Genomic DNA, 23,151 nt, shown 5'->3' with positions numbered 1-23,151 from the left:
AGAAAGTCCAAAAAATCAATAAATTCAAGCATGGCATTCCATTGGCCGCAGGAAGCATGTTAAAGATCTTCCTGAGGTGTGGCGTTGTATATGGGACAGAGTTGATCCCATTGATCTTCGGGGTTCGGAAGTCAGATAATACCCCTCCCGCAAGGAGAAGACATACCGGGAGGGTTAATGGTGGAGTTCCAGTTTCCAGCAGCCTCAGCAAAAACAATTGCGAATCCACTATCAGAGAAGTCATTATTAAGTCAGAAGACCGGAAAGAATAATGGGACGCACGCCTCCAAGTGCCAGTCAATGTGACTACAGAGACAGTTAAGTTATTTTCAATCTACAGTTGTAAAAGACAACTGACCAGTGAAGGAACCATGGTCCAGGGTTGTCGGTGGTGAACCGGATCGTAACGTTGTCGCCCGTGGTACCGATGTTGACAACGTCCCGGCGTACAGGGTTCGCGTAGTTGTACACAGTACTACCAGCACTTCGGACAACATCGAAAGCGTGCTAGTCATAGTAAATTCGTGAGAACGAACAGCTAACACGATTTACGAGAGAACATACGCCGTGCAAATGGAACGGATGCTGGCATTAATGAGATAAGCATTAGATAACGCAACGCATGAAGTTGAAAAGACTCGCCCCTCCACCAACGACACCGCCTGGCATAGAAATTTCGATTGTAGCATTCAACGGAAGAGTGAAAACGGAGCCCGCAGGGAGGAGGTCATTGGCGTTCTGTGCACCACTCAAAATCTGCAAAAGAACTGGAGTTGTCGGGGGAACAAATGAGACGCCATCGATCGTGAACGTTCCGGCGCTTGTCTGTATGACTACAGTCAGCAAAAATGAAGAGATGAAGAGAAGATAAGGCGTACAAAAGCGAGGGCTAGGTTAAGCGCAACGTCGACACCTCCACTTTCGGGGGATCCGGGCTACGGAAGATTCAGACCACGGGTGAGTATCACCAATAGAATACGAAACGTACGGCTCCTGGATTCTCGAGGGGCTTTGAGAAATCGTTTGTCAGTTTCGGTGGGAATCTGACATAATGTTTAAGGACTTACTACCAGCTGGGTCTCATTCATTTTCAGTACACTGGTGAAAGCCACAGTGTTGGGCTCCACGTTATCGGCGCCGTTGTATCGGAGGATCGCAGAGTTGATACCCCCGTCGAAACCCTGCGTACCAACACTAGGAGTGGCATGAATCCCTTGAGATATCATTGTCAAAGAATGCTTTGTGATGGCGAAAATGGTAGACGTACAGTAGTTACCAATGTCCTGGTCCGCGTTCAGCTGTGGCATGCATAAGTAACACTAAAAATGTTCCAAATGAAACTGAAACGGACGACAAATGAGTATCGTTGTGCTAAAGAGGGAGAATTGTAGGCCTGATCCTCAGTTTTAGAACAGAACGAAGAAAGAACATACCAGCAAAAATCTGAATTTCGTCTACTGTGTACGGGACGTGGTTTATACCATCGACTTCGATAATTGTCCTGCCCGTCAGCGATGAATAAAATAATCGTCAAAAGGAAAAAAGACGGCAAATCACATCGTGTGGTTATCGATAGAGACGGTGAGCGCCGCGTCGCACCCGACGTTGATCATCCGGATACGATACCTACATTAGACGCATGAGAGAGACATTGAAAGACGCACACAGAACACATGTACCTTGTTCCCTTTGTGACATTCACGACGGCTAAATCACTTGTAGGGTTTCCGCTCCATCTAAGGCACCAATTAATGCACTCTGCAAGATTCAGAACATGAGATTTGGTTACCTTCCCAAGCCATTGAAAAGTATAGCATCCGGAGTACTATGTGTCCATAATTAGCCGCCATGTCCGCATGATACAAGCGAGAAATAAGCTTACGGGAAACCTAATTGTTTCGCAGGTGTATGGTACCAGTCCGACAACGTCAATATGCTGGTAGTGTCTGTGACACAGTTATGCTATTAGACAAGCCAGGAAGACGCGTCAACGTACCATCATCGACGTCATACAGGTCGGCATGTGGATCGTTAGGGTCGTAAATGATGAAAGGCCCACGAAGCCCGTCACAGTATTGAGTCGCTGGAGTGATTGTGATCATCTTTCCAAGTAGGTCTAATAAAGAATGAGAATTCGTACCCAGATGAGAGTGGTACCAGAACGTTCCAGCTTGGTCGGCGGAATCAAATGTATAAAGAAACGAGTCGCCTTTCGTGATAGGGCACTGGTTTTGATCAGTATAAGCGGCGGGTAGTAGGGTTGATTCGAGATCACCTGGTTCACAAAAGCGGGCCCGTCAGCCCAGCCAGTTCCCTTCTGGAAGAGTCCGTGCCAGTGCTGTGCGAGGGTGTGAGGCGCGGAGATTGGGTAGCAGAGATCGAACATACGATAGACGTGCTCTGTAGAATGGTATTGTTGTCGAGCTGGTTGACAACATTGATCTGGAATACGTCTCCCTATACAGAACATTCGTAAAGGACACCATAGACGGGTGTGTGGGAGGTTAACCTTGTTTCCTTTAATGAGGGCGCCGTCTATCTGGGAGTTGGCCAATGCAGCGAGGCGTTCAAATCCATCGGGGTTGACGTTCCCGTTGGAGACGACGAGGTCACCCACAGGGCCGATAGTTCCCTGTCGTTGAGCACGAGAGCTATGGAGAAGCAGAGTAAGAGCTAGCAGAGAAAGAAGAGAAGAAGCCATGTCAACTTGGAGAGGAAGTCAGCCCCTTGGTCCCGCTTTATATCTGCGTTAAGATGTATACGAGTGCCGAGACTCGGATGAGAGCTTCACACACAATATATTGAACATGCTAGGACGTGAGGCTCATGACGCTAGCACGAGCTAGGTTTAGAGATCCGTTAGTAAACATGAGAAAAACAATGCCGCCGTACCTCTCTGGACCTTGTAGGTGATACGGTCCACGTAAAAATGCCTCAACGGAATCACAACGAGACACGGCGATCCGGAGCAATGGTACCGCACATGGATTAATTAGGCGCTGTTCGTGCCAGAGACATTGTCATTGAGTCATGTAAAAGGTACAGTGCTGGGAGATGAGCTCCGCACCTGTACTTTCCATTCCCCGGAGACCAAGATTGCGCACTTGCACCCTCAAGTTGCTTATTTTCCGCTAAGAATGAGAATAAGCACGAGACAAGTTTATTGATGACCAGGGAGGAAACTCAATAACAACGACAGAGGCAAACACATATCATGAGTGTTGATGCCAGTCGAGCCGATTTCGGCCTGAGCCTTCGTCTGAAAACCGTAAATGAATCATTGGAAACAGAATGATCCACGAACATACACGCTAACTGCCGGTCTTCGCGCCCTTGCGCTGAGATAAAATGAGTCATTAAAGCGCTGTTTCCCAGGAGGGCTTGTGGTCACCGGCGGGAACGCTAGGAACACGCGTTTATCGCTTCGACGGCTAAATTATCAGATTATGCAGAACGAATCGAGAGACACGTACCTGGATGAGCGCGTACACGGTTGTTCTAGATGTAAAGGGAGTACTCTAGATAACTCGGCGAAAAGAATCACGGGAAACTATTTAGGTATCCCCATAATTAAATCTGAAACGTTAACTTTGGGGTACATTAAATGCCCCAATCAGAAGGAGTATTGCCCAGCTGTTCAGAGGATATTCTGATGACATCGTTCTCGACGGCAAGCTGGAAAACTCTCTCGGAGTTGGTCTACATCGTGCACTTCACCCTTTAGCAGGCCAGTAGAAGCATCCCTACAATGAGCGTACATGAGCTTATTATAAAGAGACAACATCCCTTCAGAGAGAAATAATTACACTTCAAGTAAATTCGAGCCTCCTGAGTATTTAGCATCCCTGGCAGTTCAGCATCGAAGCTCTCGAACAGAAGGGCTGAGATCTAGAATAGGAGCATGCGCATCCATTAGGCGTACTACGTGAGTAATAGTCGGACTTGAAATGAGGAACATTGGTGCAATCCTGCATGGTAGTGTCTGGCCAGCCGCGAATGGCCATCACTGATGTTTGCATTCTGGCGGAGCAAACATGCAGCTGCGGGAAAGATATCCCCCCTTTAGAAAAGAAGTGATACGAATCTCGTGGTGAGATATAATAGGCGGTAACTTGTATATGGGCTGAGGGGGAAGACGCGTGTCGCTGCCGTCGCGTATGGAGACAGAAAGGCGGCGTTGTTTGTTCCTGTTTCATGATCATTTAGACGCGTCGCTGATGTAATCTCACGCATTTGTCCACCAACACCAACACCAAAGCATTGGCCTGTGTGCTAATGGAAGTACTACAAGTGTCTGCATCTTCATGAATGCCTAAGAACCGCCAACAAACGATGGGAATTTATGTGGAATTGCATCAGTTGGAAAGATGAGGTAGGGTTTTTTTATCCAAGACGGCGAATATTCTCCGCTGACAGAACGAGATTTAGTAGAATAATGGAGCCTTGTATCTCTATTGAAGCGGGATGAGTAAAATACACCGAGGCTTCTTATTAAGCGTCTGAGAAGTGAGTGCCTGTTTTCTGTAAGAACCTAGCATGTCCAAGGTACTTCGGGGATCCACAGAGGCACGTCCATCAGATGGATATTCATTCCACAGGTCTGATGATCTAGAAGACTACAGGTAAGGTGGTCCTTTCATCCACGGATCTTTTCTCTTTGGCTGACGACATACGGCAGTTCATTGAGGTCCCACGACGCTCTCACATCTATTATTGGTAATACCCTTGTCACAATGATACTTCCATATGCGAACTGTAAGCGCTTGAGGATCTTCTTTGTGACTCTTTCTGATGCCTATACTGTATGCGCACTATTCATGGTTGTAACTTCCTTATGTTTCTGTCGCAAGCAAAGTTCACCATGAACCAGGGAGCATTGCAGTTGGAAGGAGGCAGGCCGCGAAGGTAGGCCTCTCTCGACGTTTGTTGTAAAAAAAGGTGTAGGCGCTGATCAATGTTGATGTATTTTTGTGCCAACAGACGAGAAAATACGCTCCCTTATGTTAAGGCAAGCCTCCACCGGCTATATTTCATGCAGCAACGAACGGGTGTAACGATAGTCCTAGGGCATACTAGCCTTGCCTGCGGTCGACCATTAAATGACATTCAAATGTACAAAGTCAAGGCTTCAGATATCAAGGGCTTGGCTTGACTACGTTCTTCGACCCCGAATGTGTAGAATGCTTGTGTACGTGCTGGTGAGTCTATATAGCTATCTGATACAAGATTCTCATACCATGAGCAGATCATACGCAAGGCAACGGTCTGCTCTGAGCCTTTACCTGGATCTCTAGTAGTTTCACCCCCTCGCATTCCTTGCCTTTACACGCAAACGTAAGGTCATTTATGGTATTTTCATCGTATATCCTAACTACGCTCTACAGGTGGACCCTGTCCCGATCGGCGGGCAGGCAATGAACAGAGACTGCTTATCGGGAAAAAATGAAACAAGTGCCTTGGAAGGTTGACGGTGGCCCGGATAGCCGAGATTGGGATTTCCTTCCCACCACCATCACAGTAAGTATCTATTATGCTCATGAATTAACCACTGCCGTTATCAATGAGCCCCATAATGACCAGTCATCGGTTGGTCATCGGGGTAGGCCATCCACAACTTACAAAGCATTCTCAAGTCATGCAGTCTCACCGCCTGTAAACTCATCATTCCCACAAATAGACAGCGTCTCTTACGAGGTATTGCAATCAGCTCGAATCATTAGCGCAAAGAATTCTTTGCACTATGTTATTCCTCGCACGTTGCGACTATCAATGCCGGTGTCCGGCCCACCGGTCCGGTTCGAGGTCTCTTTCCATTCACTGCCATCCCAACGCGTGATGGAAAATCAGTGTTGCAATTGTCAAACTCGCTGTTCAAGGACATCGGCGACGACCAGGACGAGTTTCTTTCAATTTTTCGATCCTGTGAGCTACGCTCCGCCAGTATTACCACTGGTAACTATTCCCGCTATATTCGCTCAAATCCCTGCCTTATAGGGTACAGCTGGCTTGAATAAGTTTTTTTACATGATAATAAATCTAAAGAGGTTGCGCTTTGCTGTCTAGGTGATGGACAGTACATGCTACGTCTCTTCCCATGATCCTCTGTGGCAGCTCATGTATCTATACAGTCGATTCATTCTCCTGGATGATGATGCCATCTCTATCTCCTATTGCAGGCATTATGCCATCCAATCTATGATCTTTGTTATCGACATGTTCAGTCCGCTGCAGGTACCCCCGCGTATGCTGTTGAAATACCAAATGCGCCGCGCTTCCGACGGCCACCCCTCCTTTCCGTAGTATATTTTCTAAATTTAGCATTAGTATATAAAGTAGGATACCTTGTAATCGAGCCCCTCGCGCGTTTGCGAGGGTTCCCTGCTAATCCCGGAGTCCCGCTTATCTGAGCTGAACAGCGTACTCCAACACAAACGCGCAGCATAACCCTTCGAGTTCTTGCTCTACTCGCTCGCTGCTGCCACCTGCTGCTTTACTGATAGCCCAATGTCGAGACCGTTGCGGCCCCTGAGACCTACGAGACCATCAGCCTAGCTACGAGAACGCTAAGGCTTACCGTTGACCCCCCTCATTTCACGAGACTCATTCCATCCATCCCCCTTCACCATGTCTTCTGACAACTCTTCCATTCGCTTTCCTAAGCTCAATGACTCAAACTATGCGACCTGGAGCATCATGATGGAAGCTGAGCTCATTCGGAAGGGCTTGTGGACTGGCATTATCGAGATCCTAGTTGATGGAGATGGGAAGACTGCTGATGAGGTTGAGAAAGAGTACCTGATGAAGAAGACCAAGCGGGCAGCCTCGAAGATGGCTGAAGCTCATGCAGAGATGATTTTGCGAGTTGACAGTGGTCAGCTGCCACACATGATTGCGAGAGACCCGATGGAGGTTTGGGAGACGCTGAGGAGTGTCCACCGAGCCAGAGGATTTGTGACTTCGCTGGCATTACGCAGGAAGTTCTTGACGATGAAGAAACGAAGCAATCAGTCGATTCAGTCTTGGGTTGGAGAGATTCATGGGCAGGCATTCGCCATGCAGATGTCGGGGATTGAAGTGAGTGATCAGGACGTGATCTTGGCACTTACTCTGGGCCTTCCTTCCTCTTATGACACCGTCATCATTCATTTCGATGCCACTCCCCCCGACCAGCTCACTATCGACCACGTTATCACCCGACTGCTGAATGATGAGACTTGCCAGTCTATGAACCGCCACCGTTCCACCCAGAATGCCACAGCCACTGATGAGGCCCTTTCTGTTACTCAACGTTGTTCCCGCCCTGATGCATCTGAGATCATTTGCTTTTTCTGTGACAAGAAGGGTCATTACAAGGATGCTTGTCCTGAGAAGAAGCTGTGGGAATCCCACAAGCAGGAGGTTGCCGGAATGGTTGAAGGCACTGATTCAGATGAAGAAAGTTTGCTGCTTGAAGAAGACTGATTTTTCGTGCGCCCTTTTTTGATTTATTTTGATATCACCTGAGTTTTCTGTGCTTCCCTTATATCCCTTTTAGACTGCTTAGCTTACGGGGGTGCCGTTCTTTCCACTGTTGCACGCCGATTTGCAGGGGTGTGTTGAAATACCAAATGCGCTGCGCTTCCGACGGCCACCCCTCCTTTCCGTAGTATATTTTCTAAATTTAGCATTAGTATATAAAGTAGGATACCTTGTAATCGAGCCCCTTGCGCGTTTGTGAGGGTTCCCTGCTAATCCCGGAGTCCCACTTATCTGAGCTGAACAGCATACTCCAACATATGCCATGTTTTGGCGCACATATATGCCCATTTTCCCTAGTGGCCACTTGATTGAATGCCGTTTACTGAGGTAATGTAGCGATAGATGCTGGGCTCACGGTATCAGTGATGAAAGGCATGCCCTACACCCTTTGTCATCGTTAGTAGCTCATGCGTCTCCAGACGACAGTCATTTGAATCCATTTTCATAACTGGCAACGTCGCTGCCTCTACATCTTCTCCTGAATTACCAAGATCTCTCTCTGGGTCGGTATCCGCTTTTATAGTCTATTGCAGCCAGCAGGTCCGAAATGACCGTCCATTAACCACGCCTTCGGCTAGTCGTCCTCGCATTATTTCACCCCAATTGGTTGATCTGCGTCAGAATGTTTCCAATGAGACGGCGACATTTCCCAGATCAATTGTGCTCGTGTTTTGGCATCCTTACTCGGAAAGCTTGGCGCTGTCAGGGAATTAATGGACCAAACGTTTCGAAGACCTTAGAAACTTGAAACACACTGGGGATGCTGCTGCGGGAGTTGATCCATTGACCTCGAAGGTATACGTACCAGAGGAAGCTTGTTATCTGTCGACCGAATGCGATGCCAAGCCAAAAAAAAAAAAAAGGAGAATGAATTCAAGGTTTTCCTGTGTCTCCTTCCATTTAAATGACATAATGACTCCCTTGATATTCTTGCTTTTATAGAGTGATATAGACGTCAAATATAGACGTCAGAAATCATCGACCCTAGCGTCGTGCGTACTATCTGTACCCTTCGCTCGTTTGACTCTAACAATATCTTATGCAGATATCATCCTATTGTGCTGCGTTTGTAAGCCTGTTACGGAGTCGGTGTTGAAACGTCCTTCAACAATTCTTCGTAGATCTGCGGTCAACTACTCTCCTTCCCATCCCGTAAAAGCGCAAAGCTTTTGTCAGCATTGGGGCATCATTCAAGGCAGAGGCTTTTCCCGACATGAAGTGAAAATGATGACGATACGATTCCATCCTTGTAAGCCCGTTTCCTTGAATTTCTCCTGCATGTCATCCTTGGATCATTAACACTCTTTCCGTGGATGAGGTAGTGAGCACCAGCCACCTATCGAATACAACAAGCCTTGACCCCTTCACGTCAAACACATCTTGTGCGCTCACCCCCGAGATCGAGCAGGGCCCGTACTATGTTCAGGGTGAATACATCCGCTCAGACATGAGCGAAGACCAACCCGGAGTGCCCACGTATGTCGATATCGAGTTAATTGATGTCTCCACTTGTGAGCCATTGACTGGTGTCTATGCCGGAATCGTGGCGGAAGGCAATGGTGATGCCACTGATGCGAGTAACCTGGTCAGTCCATCGATGTTGGTTAGATTCCTTCTCTCCCCTGATATTTACTCCTTAGAACACAACTTTCCTATGTGGTATTCAGCAAATAAATGATGAAGGATATGCTCAGTTTGAGACTATCTTCCCAGGTATGCCTATTCTCTATCCCCTCTCTTTTGCTGACTGATGGTCTTCCAAGGACACTATGCTGCACGAACTACACACTTTCATATGATAGTACATGCTGATGGAATGGTCTATGGCAATGGTACCTTTAAATCTGATGGCCAGCAACACGTCGGTAAGCATCGCTATATCGCCACTTGTTTAAAGCCACTACAGGCCAAGTGTTCTTCGACCAAGACCTTATCAATGCCGTCGAGGCCACCTCCCCTTATAGCATGAACGCTATTGCCATTACAAATTATGAAGATGACTGTTTATTCGTGGCGGGTGTTGTGCCCAATAGTGGAACTGGTGTCGACCCTATCTTGGAGTACGTCTATCTCGGTGACGACCTTTCAGGTGGTCTCCTTCTGTGAGTATTTTCTATAATTGTCTCTCTTCGATGTTCCTGAATCTTGCGGTGAAGCTGGGGCACGGTTGGTGTAGATCTTTCGGCTGGCTACGAGTCTTCACCTGGCAGTTATCTCACTGAGATGGGAGTTATCAAAAACACTAACCAGAATGCCGCTGTTGTTTTCAATGGAGCACCGCCTATTAGCAATGATACTGATACTGGCCTTGGTGGAGGAGGAAACAGTATCATCACCGTGACCGACGGTGGGAGTAGCACAGACACTGATAGTAACTCGATGATCCAATTGCTTTGTACTTGTTCCTCAGCTTAATTACGTTTGCTCTGTAGTAGATACATGATAGGCAATGTGATTGATTGCTGAATCTTCCCGCCACATTGAGATTATCCGACAGGAGTTCCACAAGAAAAATGTCTGGAAAAAGTGTGAACATACGCAAAGGGACGCACAGTTGCTGCGATGGACAATGTACCTCTGACGGAGAAATATGTCAAGGAAAGGATCAGTATGGGTTGAACTATGCTCAGACAACAGTCTACTAGAAAAGCATGTTATCTGATCGTAACGTCAATGCATGGTATCTAAAACTGTTTGGAAAGAGAAATACAAGGGACTCTGTCGGTGTTTCTTGTGTCGCAGACATTCACGGGATAAAACCCGTCGCAGGCCATCCAGTGGGTTACTCGACAATTTCTGAATGCAATTGTACTAGCAGAGAACGAGTTATGTTCTTTGGGCTCGAAGGCTAGGAGCCAGTCCATATGTCTTAGAGGCGGCAGGAAGGCCGGTGGTTTATCTCGGACGGACGACATGTTAAATACTTTATGACAAAGTGTGAGAGAGATAGGTGTTTCCACGAATAAATAAGGTATATATAATCATTTCAGGACAGATAAGGATAATGGTTAAAGATCGGAGCTATGAAAAAAAGTCCAAGAAATTAATAATTCAAAGACCACACTTGACGCTGGCTACAGAAGGAACCCTAAAGGTCTTCATCGGGTGTGGTGTTGTAGATGGGACAAAGTTGATCCCATTGATCTTTGAGTTTGGTAAGTCAGATAATACCCATTCGTGAGGAAGAAGACATGCCAGTAGGGTCAATGGTAGAGTTCCAGCTTTCCACAGCTTCGGAAAAAACAATTGCAAATCCATTATCAGAAAAGTTATTAGAAATCCAACTGTAGAGTCAGAAGACGTACACCTCCAAGTGCCAATCAATATGGCTACAGAGAAACATTAGGTCATTTTCAATCTACAGTCATGGAAGACAACCGACCAGTGAAGGAACCATGGTCCAGGATTATCGGTGGTGAACCGTATCGTAACATTGTCACCGGTTGTACTGATGTTGACAACATCTCGTCTAACAGGATTCTCGTAGTTGTACACGTCACTACCCATGCTTCGCACAACATCGAAGGTGTGCTAGTAACAGTAGATTCTTGAAAATGAACAAACAATATTTGAATGAGAATGTACGCCGTGCAAATGGAACGGATGCTAGTGATAATGAGATAAGATAACATAGTCCATAAGTTGCAAGTATGAAAAAACTCACCCCTCCGCCAACAACACCGCCCGGCAGAGAAATTTCGATTGTAGAATTCACCGGAAGAGAAACAACAGATCCCGTGGGAAGTAGATCGCTAGCGCTCTGTGCACCACTCAAAATCTGCAAAAGAACTGGAGTTGTCGGGGGAACAAACGAGGCACCATTGATTGTGAACGTTCTGGAACTTGTCTGTATGGCCAGAATCAGTAATAGTGTCAAGATGAAGAGGGGAGAAAACACACAAAAGCGAGAGCAAGGTTCATCGCGACATCGACGCCTCCAATTTCAGAGGTCCCGGGCTTTTGAAGGTCAAATCATGCACAAGTGTCAGTGAAGTTATATCGAATGTACAGCTCCTGGATTCTCAAGGGGCTAACCGAAGATCCTCGTCAATTTTGGTGGGAATGTTTTGCAGAATTAAAGGACATACCACCAGCTGGGTCTCATTCATTTTCAATACACTTGTGGAAGCCACAGTATCGGGCTCTACATCAGCGGCACCGTTGTATCGGAGGATGGCAGAGTTAATACCCCCATCAAAGCCCTGCATACCAACACTGGGGTTGGCATGGATCCCTTAAGAGGTCGGTGTCAAGGAATTGTTCGTCATAAAAAAAAGGATAGATGTACAGTAATTACCAATTTCTTGGTCCGTGTTCAACTGGAATATATATCAGTAACCCATGTATTCTCACAAAAAATGCAGAGACGAATGACAAATGAGTATCGTTGAGCTAAAAATGAAGAGGGAGGGAAGACGTTAGCTCGCCATCATCTCCAGAAGATGACACTGAAGATCATACCAGCAAAGATCTGGATTTCATCTACTGTGTATGGAACATGGTTTACACCATCGACTTCGATAATTGTCCTACCCATCACCGGTGAATAAAATAATCGTCAAAAGAATAAAAAGGACGGGCAATCACATCATGTGGTTATCAATAGAGACGGTGAGCACGGCATCGCACCTGACGTTGATCATCCGGATACGATACCTACATTATACACATTAGACAGACATTGAAAGATGCACACAGAACACATGTACCGTGTTCCCTGCGTGACATTCACAACAGCTAAATCACTTGTAGGGTTTTCATCCCATCTAAGGCCTGAATTAATTGAATCCACGACATTCCGAACACGAGACTAGCATACCTTCCCAAGTCATTGAAAAGTATAGCATCCGGAGTACTATGTGTCGATGATTAGCCGCCGCCATGTCCACATAATACAAACGAGAAATAAGATTACAGGAAACCCAATTGTTTTGCAGGTGTATGGTACCAGTCCGACAACGTCAAAATGTGTTACGGTTATTCTTTTCTTTTTCCTTTTCTTTTTCTTTTCTTACGTATTCACGCTTACTCTATGCTGCGATTTCGATCGGACGTTGCTGCGGCACTATTTTTAGCCTACGCAACGTGTATTTAAGTAGAGCCTCAGCTGGTCTAAACCCCAGCTTCGGCTAAGGTTTAATCTACCTAATATCGAACTCCGTTCTTCGTGACTATCTGTCCCATCGACTTGCATCGCCTTTGACTTGCTAAAGCGTCGTCTACCGAAGTGCGAGTAGCGACCTTAGTACGATCTAAGTCGATTTGAGTTAGTGGCTAACATTTAGCCGAAGCTCGACATCGCCGCTCAACGCCACGTCAGAGAACGAACGCTGCCCGACGACTTTACATCATTACATCCGCTAGTTAAACCCTCGCGGTTGCTAGCAGCACTTTGACGATTCGTCAGTGTCATCTACCTTACAGATCGAACAACCCCCGCTTGACCAGAGAGGTCATCGCCTACGTTCGTGTGGACAACCCGGTGCTTGTCAACGTACAGCGAGTGGACCAACGGAAAAGCACTCACCGTCATCATTCATCCAATACACTACCTCGTTGCACTAGCCTTGTGGCTAATACCCCCTCGGCTACTCCTTCTGTTGTTAGTAACCCGGTTGATTGTTGAATCAATCCTCTACGACGACCTACTCCTCGCAGTCTTTCTGACTGTATACTTAACCTTCCTCCTAATCGCGCTCGGAATCCCGGCAGTGCTACTAGCAAGCTTGCTAGCCGCCCTGTACTCGCTATATCCCCGCCTCGTTTAGGAACCACGTATCCCAACACGAGACCCTTCATTCTCGCTCTTCAGCTCGCCTCTATTTTAACAGTTTTGCTGTTAATAGTAACGAGCACTCCTCCCGACGAAACCTGCGAAATCCAGTTAATGAACGGATCCAACTACGAGACCGACCTTAGCTTGATTATCGCGCTCCTGATCGTTCTCACCATTCTTGCGGTATACCAGCTTGCATGGTCAATCGTCGACCTACGCCACGGATAGATCTCTATACGGATGCCCTGGTCCGACGCCATTCCTGCAATCTTCGTAACTTTTATCGCCTTTTTCTTGTCCATTTCTTTATACTACACACTCCGCTGTTGCCGACAACAGAGAAGGGTTCGACCTCAGCTTCCCTTCCATTACGTGCCCAGCGCACCCGCATACCCCCCGCAGGTGATAGATATCCCCGCGGCTTCGCAGCAAACACTACCAGTTCCAGAAACCCCTCGGTTAGAGCTACACTCTCTCTATGGAGAGTCCCTCTACGGATCGTCGCGACCCAGCTCGCGATCCTCAGAGTCGAGCACCGACTCCTACAGAAGCGCTACCGACGAGTCAACCGACTCCGTCGACATCACCGATACCCGGCGCGTACTCCACGACAGAGGAGACTCGCCCCTACCAGGCCTCTTCGACCAGCCTTCAGTCGAAGGCGAGTCAAGCCCAGACAGAGGGCGAGGACAAGGCACCAGGCATCTGGTCGCGGGTGAAGAAAGCCCTGACACCGAGTTCGAAGGGGACGAGCTCACCGAGTGGGAAAGAACCCGCCTCGACGACATCCTCGACGACATCTATCCGAACACGGAGGAGGATGCAACCTATACCGGAGACAACTGGTCCGGAAGGTCGTCCACCAAGTGGGTTGAAGCCCAGTGGGGAGACTCCGACCTCGGAGCAGAGCGCCGAAGGTTTATACAGAGGCAAAAGGACGACTACGACGCCGATTCAGGAGAGCTTGGCCTCGGAGCCTCCGCAGCTTCCACCAGTACAGCTCACTCACAGTCTCTTCCAAGGGCCTGGCCAACCAATAGAGGCCCTCCAGTCGGCTGGCATCCCAGCACCAGTTGGGTCTACGCCGACAACAGGGAAGAGACTCCTGTGGCCAGAGTCACGACCAGAAGAGAGTCCGACCCGATCCCTGAAAGGTCCGAGACACCAACGCTCCCTACCCCCGTCCCCTCGAACGAGCCGACGAGTGGGGAGCTTTGGAGCGAGTTCCCAGATCTCGACACCGAGGAACTTGGGGCAATTACCGCCGCCGAGCGCATCGCCGGAGTCTCCGACTGGGAACCGACCGTCGCGTCGAGAGCCTTCGCTGACCCAGTCCCTCTCCTACAGCGTCCGTGGCCGCTCCTCTATCACACGTACGTCGAGTCCCTCGGACTCCCTCGAAATGTCCGGGAGTCCCCAGAAATTCAGGCCCGAATGGACAGAGGCCGAGCGCACGATGCACGCATCCGACGTGCCGAGGAGGACGCCCTCTATGGACCCAATGGATTCTGGGACTTACCCCTCGAGCCCGACGCCACTCCCGCCGAAATCGACAACAGAATACGAGCCGCTGCCGTTCGCTACACCGGATACGCCCGGAGGGCCGGAACCGATCTTGAGGCCCGAGCTCGAGCCTGGAGAGTATACCAGGAGGAGATCTCCAACGAGGACTCCGACATTGGCAGGTGGAGGAGAAACAAAGAGCTCGACCGACTCGCCCGAGAGAGGAAGGACGCGAAGGATGCCGAGTCGGCCTCCAAACCAAGCCCTCGAACCGACGGTAATGGCGGCGGTGAGGCAGGTCCTTCTTCAGGGCCCAGTGCCTAGACCGGGCATATTCGAACTGCTACCATGGCACGGGTTGTATGAAATTATGATGGAAGACATGGAGAAAGACCCGCAGTGGCTCTTCTCCGAAGCAGGGCAGGATTACCGTCACGCCAAGGGCATGGGTGACGTGTACCTAATGAAGAATATCCTCGAAGTAGAAACCTGGCACCGGGCGGCTGTCGTCTGGAACCTGGTAAACCCCACTGCCCCGCAGCGAGGGTGTGAGCCCTATAGAAGGCCTCAACCGATGCCTCACCCGACAGACCCATCGGACTTCTTCCCCGAGGGGTTCTTCGGCGGAGCAGGCGAAGACGATGACGACATGGACGACCCAGGCGCTGGGCCGTCTCGCACCGACAAGGGAAAGGGGTCCACAGTACCCCCGTTCCCACCAAAACAACCGCCATACCCGGACCCTGCGGGATACCCTCCCCCGGGGGAAAATCGAAACTTACGCTCGGTATCGCGACCGCCCAAACCACCGGTACCACCGCATGTACCATCTCCCCCCGATCCGATCCCTCCCTGGCAACTCGCGCCGGGAGCCGTTAATAACCCCTGGAATGACGTAAAACCCAAGCTGGTGACCCAGCCCGAATACTTTACTGGGGTTTCCTCCGACATCACGCGCTTCCTACATCACTGCGAGGTCTACTTCGCGGTGTTCCCCATGTATTACAGCATGAACGACCAGGGGCATAACCCCTACCATATTACGTTCGCGCAAGGGTATCTACGAGGGGACGCGCAGCAATGGTGGGTAGACCAATACTACCGATATCGGGACCCGCAAGGTCACTGGAGATTCCCCACCTGGGCGGAATTCTCCGAGGATCTCCGACGCGAGTTCCGCGAGGTAGCGGAGATCACCATCTGGAAGTCCGAGTGGAAGAAGGTCCGACAAGCGGATTTCAAATCCGCAGTCGAATTCTTCGCGAAGTTCGAACGGCTAGCCCACAAGTGCGAGGAGTTCGGGGACGAAAAACAGATGTTCGAAGCAGTAGAAGCGGCAATCAGGCCGACGGTGCGCAACACGGTTATGCATGGGGACAACGAGCGCCCCACAACCTATGCCCAGTGGAAGGCGCGAGTGTTGCGTATCGACGCGAATTACCGATACGGAGTAGCCCAAGGACTGGGCAGTAAGTCCTCCTCGAACCAAGGCGGTTCGGGTCGAGGCAATCAATCGAAGGGAAGCAGTTCCGGTGGCGATAAGAAGGACGCCACAGGGACGACATATGGGGGTACCGGGCAGCCGATGGAGATCGACAAGCTGCGGTCCGACAAGCGCTGCTTCAAGTGTGGGAACACTGGATGGACCCCGAAGCACAAGTGTCCTGACGACAAGTCCAAGTGGCTTCCCGTCAAACTCCCACCACGCAAAAAACCTAACGTCGCCCGCCTCCGCCAATTACTCGAAGAAGCTGTGAAGGAGGAAAACGGGAAGGATACGAAGATCGAGGAGGTCAAGGACGATAAGTCGTCAAAAGACCAGCCGGCGTCGAAATAAGCGATTCGACGGCGTCGGCAAAGGACTTAGTTTCATTTGGTGCGCATTCTTGTACTACTAGTCGGACTTATACTACGTATGTAGGTACTCCGTTTGAACAATATCAGAACATTTTCGCCGCGTTACCAGTAGAGGGAACTAAGGAATCGGAATCGCAAAAACAAGATGGCGTAGGAGGGGATTACCGCCGCTCGTCGCGGTCTGCGACAAGCACTGAACCCCTAGGGGCTGTCCCAGCTCAGGAACCCCCGGCCGACCGTACAGGGAAAGCCCCTCGAGGGCAGAGCCCCCTAGGTCGTGTCTCGACTGCACCCTTGACGAAGGGAGGTCAGCCCGGAGTGGGAGAAAGGTCGTCAGCCCAGCCCGCTGGGCCTGCGTCTTCGCCTGTGAAGGCGTCTGTTCCAGTGGGAAGCGTCGGAAAAGCAGCTGAGGTCGTGAGCTCGGGGGACCACCTGCCCTTAGTAGCCAAGGGACACCCGACGGCAAACAGTGCAGACCCCTCGGGGGAGCCAATATGTGTGCCTCCGCGAAGGGCAACCCGAAGTACCGCCGGGTCTAGGAAGAGCAGTAAGTCTAGGACGACTGTAGAGGTTACAACGCCGAGCACAAGCGCCCGAGGCCAGGGCCGAAGAAAGGGCAGAGCGCCCTCCTCTACCGACTCGTCGGAAGGTGACCAAATGCCACCGAGGGGCCTTACCGACCGGCCCGGCGACCAACTGCCGCGCACGAGTACAAGACCCCAGGTATCCGTGGAGGAAGTAGAAGACGAAGAAGCTCACCTACGGTCCGATATACCCGTCGTAGCCCCTAAGAGGCCCTCGTCTCCCGCCATGTCTCTCACCGCGAACGCCAACGACCAGAAGGTATTCGCGGCGATGTATTACGAACCCCACGGAGTCCTGTGGACCCGCCGAGCCCTTCGCATTGCGCGAGGAGACGCGGCGGCTCGCGCAGTCCTCAACGGGTGGGTACACCCTCGACGAGGGGAGGAGGTGACCGATCAGCTGTGTCACCAACTGGAGGAGCAAACCGAAACGGCGACACAGGCCAGGGAGCGATGGCAGTGGATGGTGGATCTACAGAAACCACCCATGTACATACGAGGGAGGAAGGGGCGGAATGTCTCAATAAACGTACAGTTAGAAACGCTCGATACCCGAGAAACCCACACCGTGTCCGCCCTAGTCGATAGCGGGGCCACGGGAAGTTCGATCGACCGCGCCTGGGCTCAGACCCACGAAATCAATTTGAAGAAAGCGGCCCGACCGGTTCCGGTCTACAATGCCGACGGCACCCGAAACAAAGGAGGGGACATCACCGAGTATGCCGAAGTACGGCTACGAATAGGAGACCACGTGGAGCGGATCGAACTAGCCGTAGTGGATCTAGGCTCCACCCCCTTGTTCCTCGGACATGACTGGCTACAACGCCATAATCCGCTCATTGATTGGGACACCGGGGCGGTCACATTGGCCCGTTGCACGTGTAGGAAAATCCCCTTTTCCCTCCCCGATACCGATCCCTCGGCACGATGGGAAGAATACGAGGAGGGAGACACCATTCTGGTAATAGACTTTGAGGAGGCGTTTCAAATACGGGCCATGGGGACCAGAGCCAATGAGTTGGCCGCCCAGGCTAACGCCAAAAAGACTACCAAATCGTTTGAAGAGATTGTACCTGAGGAGTACCGGGAGTTCAAAGATATCTTCGATAAAGAAAACTTTGACGAATTACCCCCGCGGAAACCTTGGGATCACGCCATCGAACTAATCCCTAACGCCAACGCTAATCTAGACTGTAAGGTCTATCCTCTCAATCAGTCAGAGCAGGAGGAACTAGACAGGTTCCTGGACGAGAACCTGTCTACGGGTCGAATCCAACCATCCAAGTCGCCCATGGCCTCCCCTTTTTTCTTCGTCAAGAAGAAGGATGGCAAGCTACGCCCCGTTCAAGACTACCGTAAGCTAAACGAGATGACGATTAAAAACCGTTACCCGCTACCGCTTATCGGGGAGTTAATGGATAGGCTGAAGAAGGCCAAATACTTCACTAAGCTGGACGTACGCTGGGGCTATAACAACGTGAGGATTAAGCACGGGGATGAGTGGAAAGCCGCTTTCCGGACTAATCGAGGGCTCTATGAACCCCTGGTAATGTTCTTCGGGCTCACCAACTCCCCGGCGACGTTCCAGTGGATGATGAACGACATCTTTAAGGACCTCATCGCAGCCAGGGAGGTGTCGGTCTATCTAGATGACATCCTCATCGCCTCCCGGACGAAGGCGGAACACCGACGAATCGTACGCAAGGTGCTGCAAATCCTACGCGAAAACAAACTGTTCCTCAAAGCGGAGAAATGCGAGTTCGAGGTAGAAGAGACCGAGTACTTGGGGGTAATCATCAGCGAAGGGAAGATTCGTATGGACCCGGTGAAAATTGCCGGCCTCCTTGACTGGCCTGTGCCCCGCCGAAAGCAAGAGTTACAATCCTTCCTTGGATTTTGTAATTTCTATCGACGGTTCATTCGCGACTACAGTAAACACGTAAAACCCCTTACCTCTCTCACCGGAAAACAGGAGTGGCAGTGGGGGCAAACCCAGCAACAAGCCTTTGACAAGCTCAAAGAATTATTCCGCGAAGACGTGGTACTAGCCATCCCGCTGGACCAAGGGAAGTTCCGAGTAGAGGCGGATTCGAGCGAAGGAGCAGTAGGGGCGGTACTGTCTCAGTGGCAAGACGAGAAATGGCGGCCAGTCGCCTTTCTCTCTAAAGCTCTCTCAGTTACGGAACGTAACTATGAGATTTATGACAAAGAGCTTTTGGCCATCATGATCGCCCTCGATGAATGGCGACAATACCTCATGGGGGCAAGGGAAGACTTCGAGATTTGGACGGATCACTCCAACCTCCAGTACTTCCGCAAGCCTCAGAAACTCAATCGACGACAAGCTCGGTGGGTTACGGAGCTAGCGGAATACCAGTTCTCTTTACACCACAAGCCCGGGGCTCAAAACCGAAAGGCAGACCTTCTATCTAGGAGGGCGGACCATAATCAGGGTAAAGAAGACAACAAAGACGTGGTGGTACTCAAAGCGGAGCACTTTAGGGCCCTCATCATGCCCACGGCCGAAGAATTGCATGAACGAATCAAGGTGGCGACTCACGACCCTCGTCGTTGGGACAAAGGGGTCTCTGATTCACTCAACCACGAGAAAGGCATTTCCCGCAACCAAGACCTCTTGTGGTATGATGGGCGAATCTATGTACCGACAGACCGTGACCTGCGAGGACAACTCATAGCCCTTAAACATGACCATGCCACGGCTGGACACCCTGGGATCGAGAAGACCAAGGAGTTAGTCCTCCGAGACTATTGGTGGCCAAAGATGCGACGAGACGTGGAAGCCTACGTCAAGGGATGCGACGTCTGCCAACGAACTAAGGCAGACCGCCGCCCAAAAAGGGCTCCCTTGCACCCGAACGAAGTCCCAGATCGCCCGTGGACTCATATCTCGGTAGACATGATCACCAAACTACCAAACTCCAAGGGCTTCGACTCCATACTGGTTATCGTTGATCGGTTCTCCAAAACGATCATTCCCATAGCATGCACCGAAGAGCTCACTTCTCTCGGTTTCGCTAAGATCCTGAGAGATCATGTCTACGTACCCTACGGGGTGATGCCCGAAAAGATCATTTCGGACCGCGGCTCGGTATTCGTCTCTAAGTTTATGAAGGAATTCTACGCTCTTATTCACGTAAAAGGCAATCCCTCCACCGCCTATCACCCACAGACCGACGGCCAAACAGAGCGGGTCAACCAGGAAATCGAGAAGTATCTGAAGATGTTCGTCAACGACCGACAGAACGATTGGAGTGAATGGTTGCCGTTAGCAGCCTTCACCCACAACAATCGTCAGCACTCGGCGACGGGCTACTCGCCCTACAAAGTAGTGTTCGGCCGAGATGGGCAGGTGATTACCACATCCCAGAGACCCGAGGCAGTCCCAGCAGCCACGAAGTTGGTAACAGAGATTGAGAAGGCACAGAAGGAAATGAAGGCGTCATTGGAAAAGGCAGCAGAGTCGATGAAGAAGGCTTACGACAAACATCAAGGCGCGGCCAGAGAATATCAGATCGGGGATAAGGTATGGCTGGATACCACCAACCTGAATCTCCCACGACCCACCAAAAAACTCGGGGATCGTCGTGTAGGCCCCTTCACCATTCTCGCCAAAAAGGGAGCCTCAGCTTATGAACTCAAACTGCCCGTTCGATGGAAAATTCATAATCGGTTCAACGAATCTCTACTAACGCCTTACGTCGATCCCGCATTCCCGAACCAACCGCGCCCCGAGCGGCCACCCCCAGAGCTAGTTGACGATGAGGAAGAATACAAGATCGAAGAGATCGTGGAACAACGAGACAAGGTTGTTGGACGCGGACGAACCCGTCGCACCATAACAGAATATCTAGTAAAATGGAGGGGTTACCCGAGGGAGGAAAACTCCTGGGTCAAACGTTCGGACATGGCTAACGCGGAGGAGCTAGTAAACGAATACGAAGCACACCTCCAGAGAGTCAGTTGGGAGGTAAACAAGTATGGACGAACCATCGGGAGGGACGACAAGATTCCACCGGATGCTAAAACACCCTACCACGATCCGGACACCCCATGCGTCACAGACGTGGAAACAGTTTCCTCCTCCGAGTGCACCAACCCAAGACATTCTGACGCACAGTCTTCGATGGAGATGCGAGAAGTAACGGCAGAAGAAGCAGACGGAGTACCCATAGTAGAAGAAACGCCAATCGATGATAACTCGGACGTAGATCTCCTACAACGGGTCACAGAGAATTGGGACAAAAACGAAGATGACGACAACGATGATGAAGACGACGAGTCATGGTCGTTCTATTCAGAATCACAAACTCCCTCCTCGCAATACGGATCTAGTGACTCCTTCGCATCGGAGGAGTCCTAAATCAAAAAACTTATGGTGTAGAAGGGGATTTCCACCGCTCAAGTACGAGCATTGAACCCTTAGGAATCGCGGATCCCGACAGACAGTTGTGGCCTAACCGGCGCAAGGTGACTTAGGATTTAATAGGAACCTAAGTCCAGGGGGAGAGAGGGTCAGAGGCCGAACGCACCGTTGTGACTTTTTATGGCGTAGCGGAGGTCCAATCGATCCTGTTTTAAAGCAGAAGGGAGCCCCACAACTCGCTCATGTGGAAGGAAGGGGACATATTCTCATTCGGGACGAATGAGTCTTAAGGAGGGGGTAATGTTACGGTTATTCTTTTCTTTTTCCTTTTCTTTTTCTTTTCTTACGTATTCACGCTTACTCTATGCTGCGATTTCGATCGGACGTTGCTGCGGCACTATTTTTAGCCTACGCAACGTGTATTTAAGTAGAGCCTCAGCTGGTCTAAACCCCAGCTTCGGCTAAGGTTTAATCTACCTAATATCGAACTCCGTTCTTCGTGACTATCTGTCCCATCGACTTGCATCGCCTTTGACTTGCTAAAGCGTCGTCTACCGAAGTGCGAGTAGCGACCTTAGTACGATCTAAGTCGATTTGAGTTAGTGGCTAACAAAATGCTAGTGGTGTCTGCAACAGAGTTATGGTAGAATATAATCAAGAAGGCATGCCAACGTACCATCATCGACATCATACAGGTCGGCCTGTGGATCGTTAGGGTCGTAGATGATGAAAGGCCTGCGAAGCCCGTCACAGTACTGAGTAGCTGGAGTGATTGTGATCATATTCTCAAGCAGGTCTAATAAAGAACGAAAATTCGTACCCAAATGAGAGTGGTACCAGAACGTTCCAGCTTGGTCGGCAGAATCAAATGTATAGAGAAACGAGTCGCCTTTCACAATAGGGCACTGGTTTGATCAGTAAAGATGGCGAGTACTTCGCTTGATTCGAGATTACCTGGTTCACAAAGGCGGGCCCATCAGCCCACCCAGTTCCTTTCTGGAAGAGTCCGTGCCGGTGCTGTGTGAGGGTGTAAGGTGCGGAGATTGGATAGCAGAGGACAAACATGCAATAGACGTGCTCTGTAGAATGGTATTGTTGTCGAGCTGGTTGACAACATTGATCTGGAATACGTCTCCCTAAACAGAACATTCATAAAGGACATCATGGACGGGTGTCTGAAAGGTTAACCTTGTTTCCTTTAATGAGGGCGCCGTCTATCTGGGAGTTGGCCAATGCAGTGAGGCGTTCAAATCCATCGGGGTTGACGTTCCCATTGGAGACGATGAGGTCACCCACAGGGCCGATATTTCCCTGTCGTTGAGCATGAGAGCTATGAAAAGAAGAGTAATAGCTAGCAGAGAAAGAAGAGAAGAAGCCATGTCAACTTGGAGAGCAAGACAGACATTCGCACTCACTTTATATCTGTGTTGAAATGTGTACAGGCACCGAGACTCGGATGAGGGCTTGGCACAGAATTTATTGAATATGCTGGGACACGATGTTCGTGATGCTAGCATGAGGCACATTTA

At 50.0% G+C, this 23,151-nt stretch overlaps 4 protein-coding genes across 4 annotated transcripts; 1 reads left to right on the top strand and 3 right to left on the bottom strand.

Annotated features, from left to right (window-relative positions):
• Positions 1-59: 59 nt before the first annotated feature.
• EV420DRAFT_1273136 (laccase lcc5) lies at positions 60-2,701 on the bottom strand (the record flags this gene model as incomplete). The annotated part of the gene is made up of 21 exons (XM_060467740.1): positions 60-115; positions 167-228; positions 283-306; positions 359-507; positions 565-585; positions 616-825; positions 879-935; positions 989-1,009; positions 1,068-1,213; positions 1,268-1,298; positions 1,352-1,371; positions 1,434-1,501; positions 1,558-1,626; positions 1,680-1,736; positions 1,790-1,825; positions 1,883-1,946; positions 1,997-2,083; positions 2,141-2,225; positions 2,276-2,338; positions 2,389-2,457; positions 2,510-2,701. The coding sequence occupies 21 exons, from the start codon at positions 2,699-2,701 to the stop codon at positions 60-62; spliced, it is 1,587 nt and encodes a 528-aa protein (XP_060328635.1).
• Positions 2,702-8,827: 6,126 nt separating this feature from the next.
• Positions 8,828-9,933, top strand: EV420DRAFT_1273145 (Intradiol ring-cleavage dioxygenase; the record flags this gene model as incomplete). The annotated part of the gene is made up of 5 exons (XM_060467742.1): positions 8,828-9,103; positions 9,159-9,231; positions 9,282-9,383; positions 9,425-9,620; positions 9,675-9,933. Coding segments are annotated over 5 exons (906 nt in total), but the record flags the coding sequence as incomplete, so codon positions are not given.
• A 927-nt stretch (positions 9,934-10,860) lies between these two features.
• EV420DRAFT_1273142 (Cupredoxin) lies at positions 10,861-12,176 on the bottom strand (the record flags this gene model as incomplete). Its single annotated transcript, XM_060467741.1, has 9 exons — positions 10,861-11,049; positions 11,104-11,124; positions 11,183-11,360; positions 11,417-11,475; positions 11,528-11,548; positions 11,607-11,752; positions 11,807-11,837; positions 11,966-12,047; positions 12,106-12,176. Coding segments are annotated over 9 exons (798 nt in total), but the record flags the coding sequence as incomplete, so codon positions are not given.
• Positions 12,177-22,272: 10,096 nt separating this feature from the next.
• EV420DRAFT_1695743 (Cupredoxin) lies at positions 22,273-22,975 on the bottom strand (the record flags this gene model as incomplete). Its single annotated transcript, XM_060479415.1, has 5 exons — positions 22,273-22,385; positions 22,443-22,527; positions 22,577-22,639; positions 22,690-22,758; positions 22,811-22,975. Coding segments are annotated over 5 exons (495 nt in total), but the record flags the coding sequence as incomplete, so codon positions are not given.
• Between the last annotated feature and the right edge of the window lie 176 nt (positions 22,976-23,151).

The sequence above is a fragment of the Desarmillaria tabescens genome (genome assembly GCF_030435595.1).
Source record: "Desarmillaria tabescens strain CCBAS 213 chromosome Unknown EV420scaffold_27, whole genome shotgun sequence".
Lineage (NCBI taxonomy): Eukaryota > Fungi > Basidiomycota > Agaricomycetes > Agaricales > Physalacriaceae > Desarmillaria > Desarmillaria tabescens.
The sequence above is the reverse complement of the archived record's forward strand: the minus strand, read 5'-3'. Positions and strand labels throughout refer to the sequence as shown.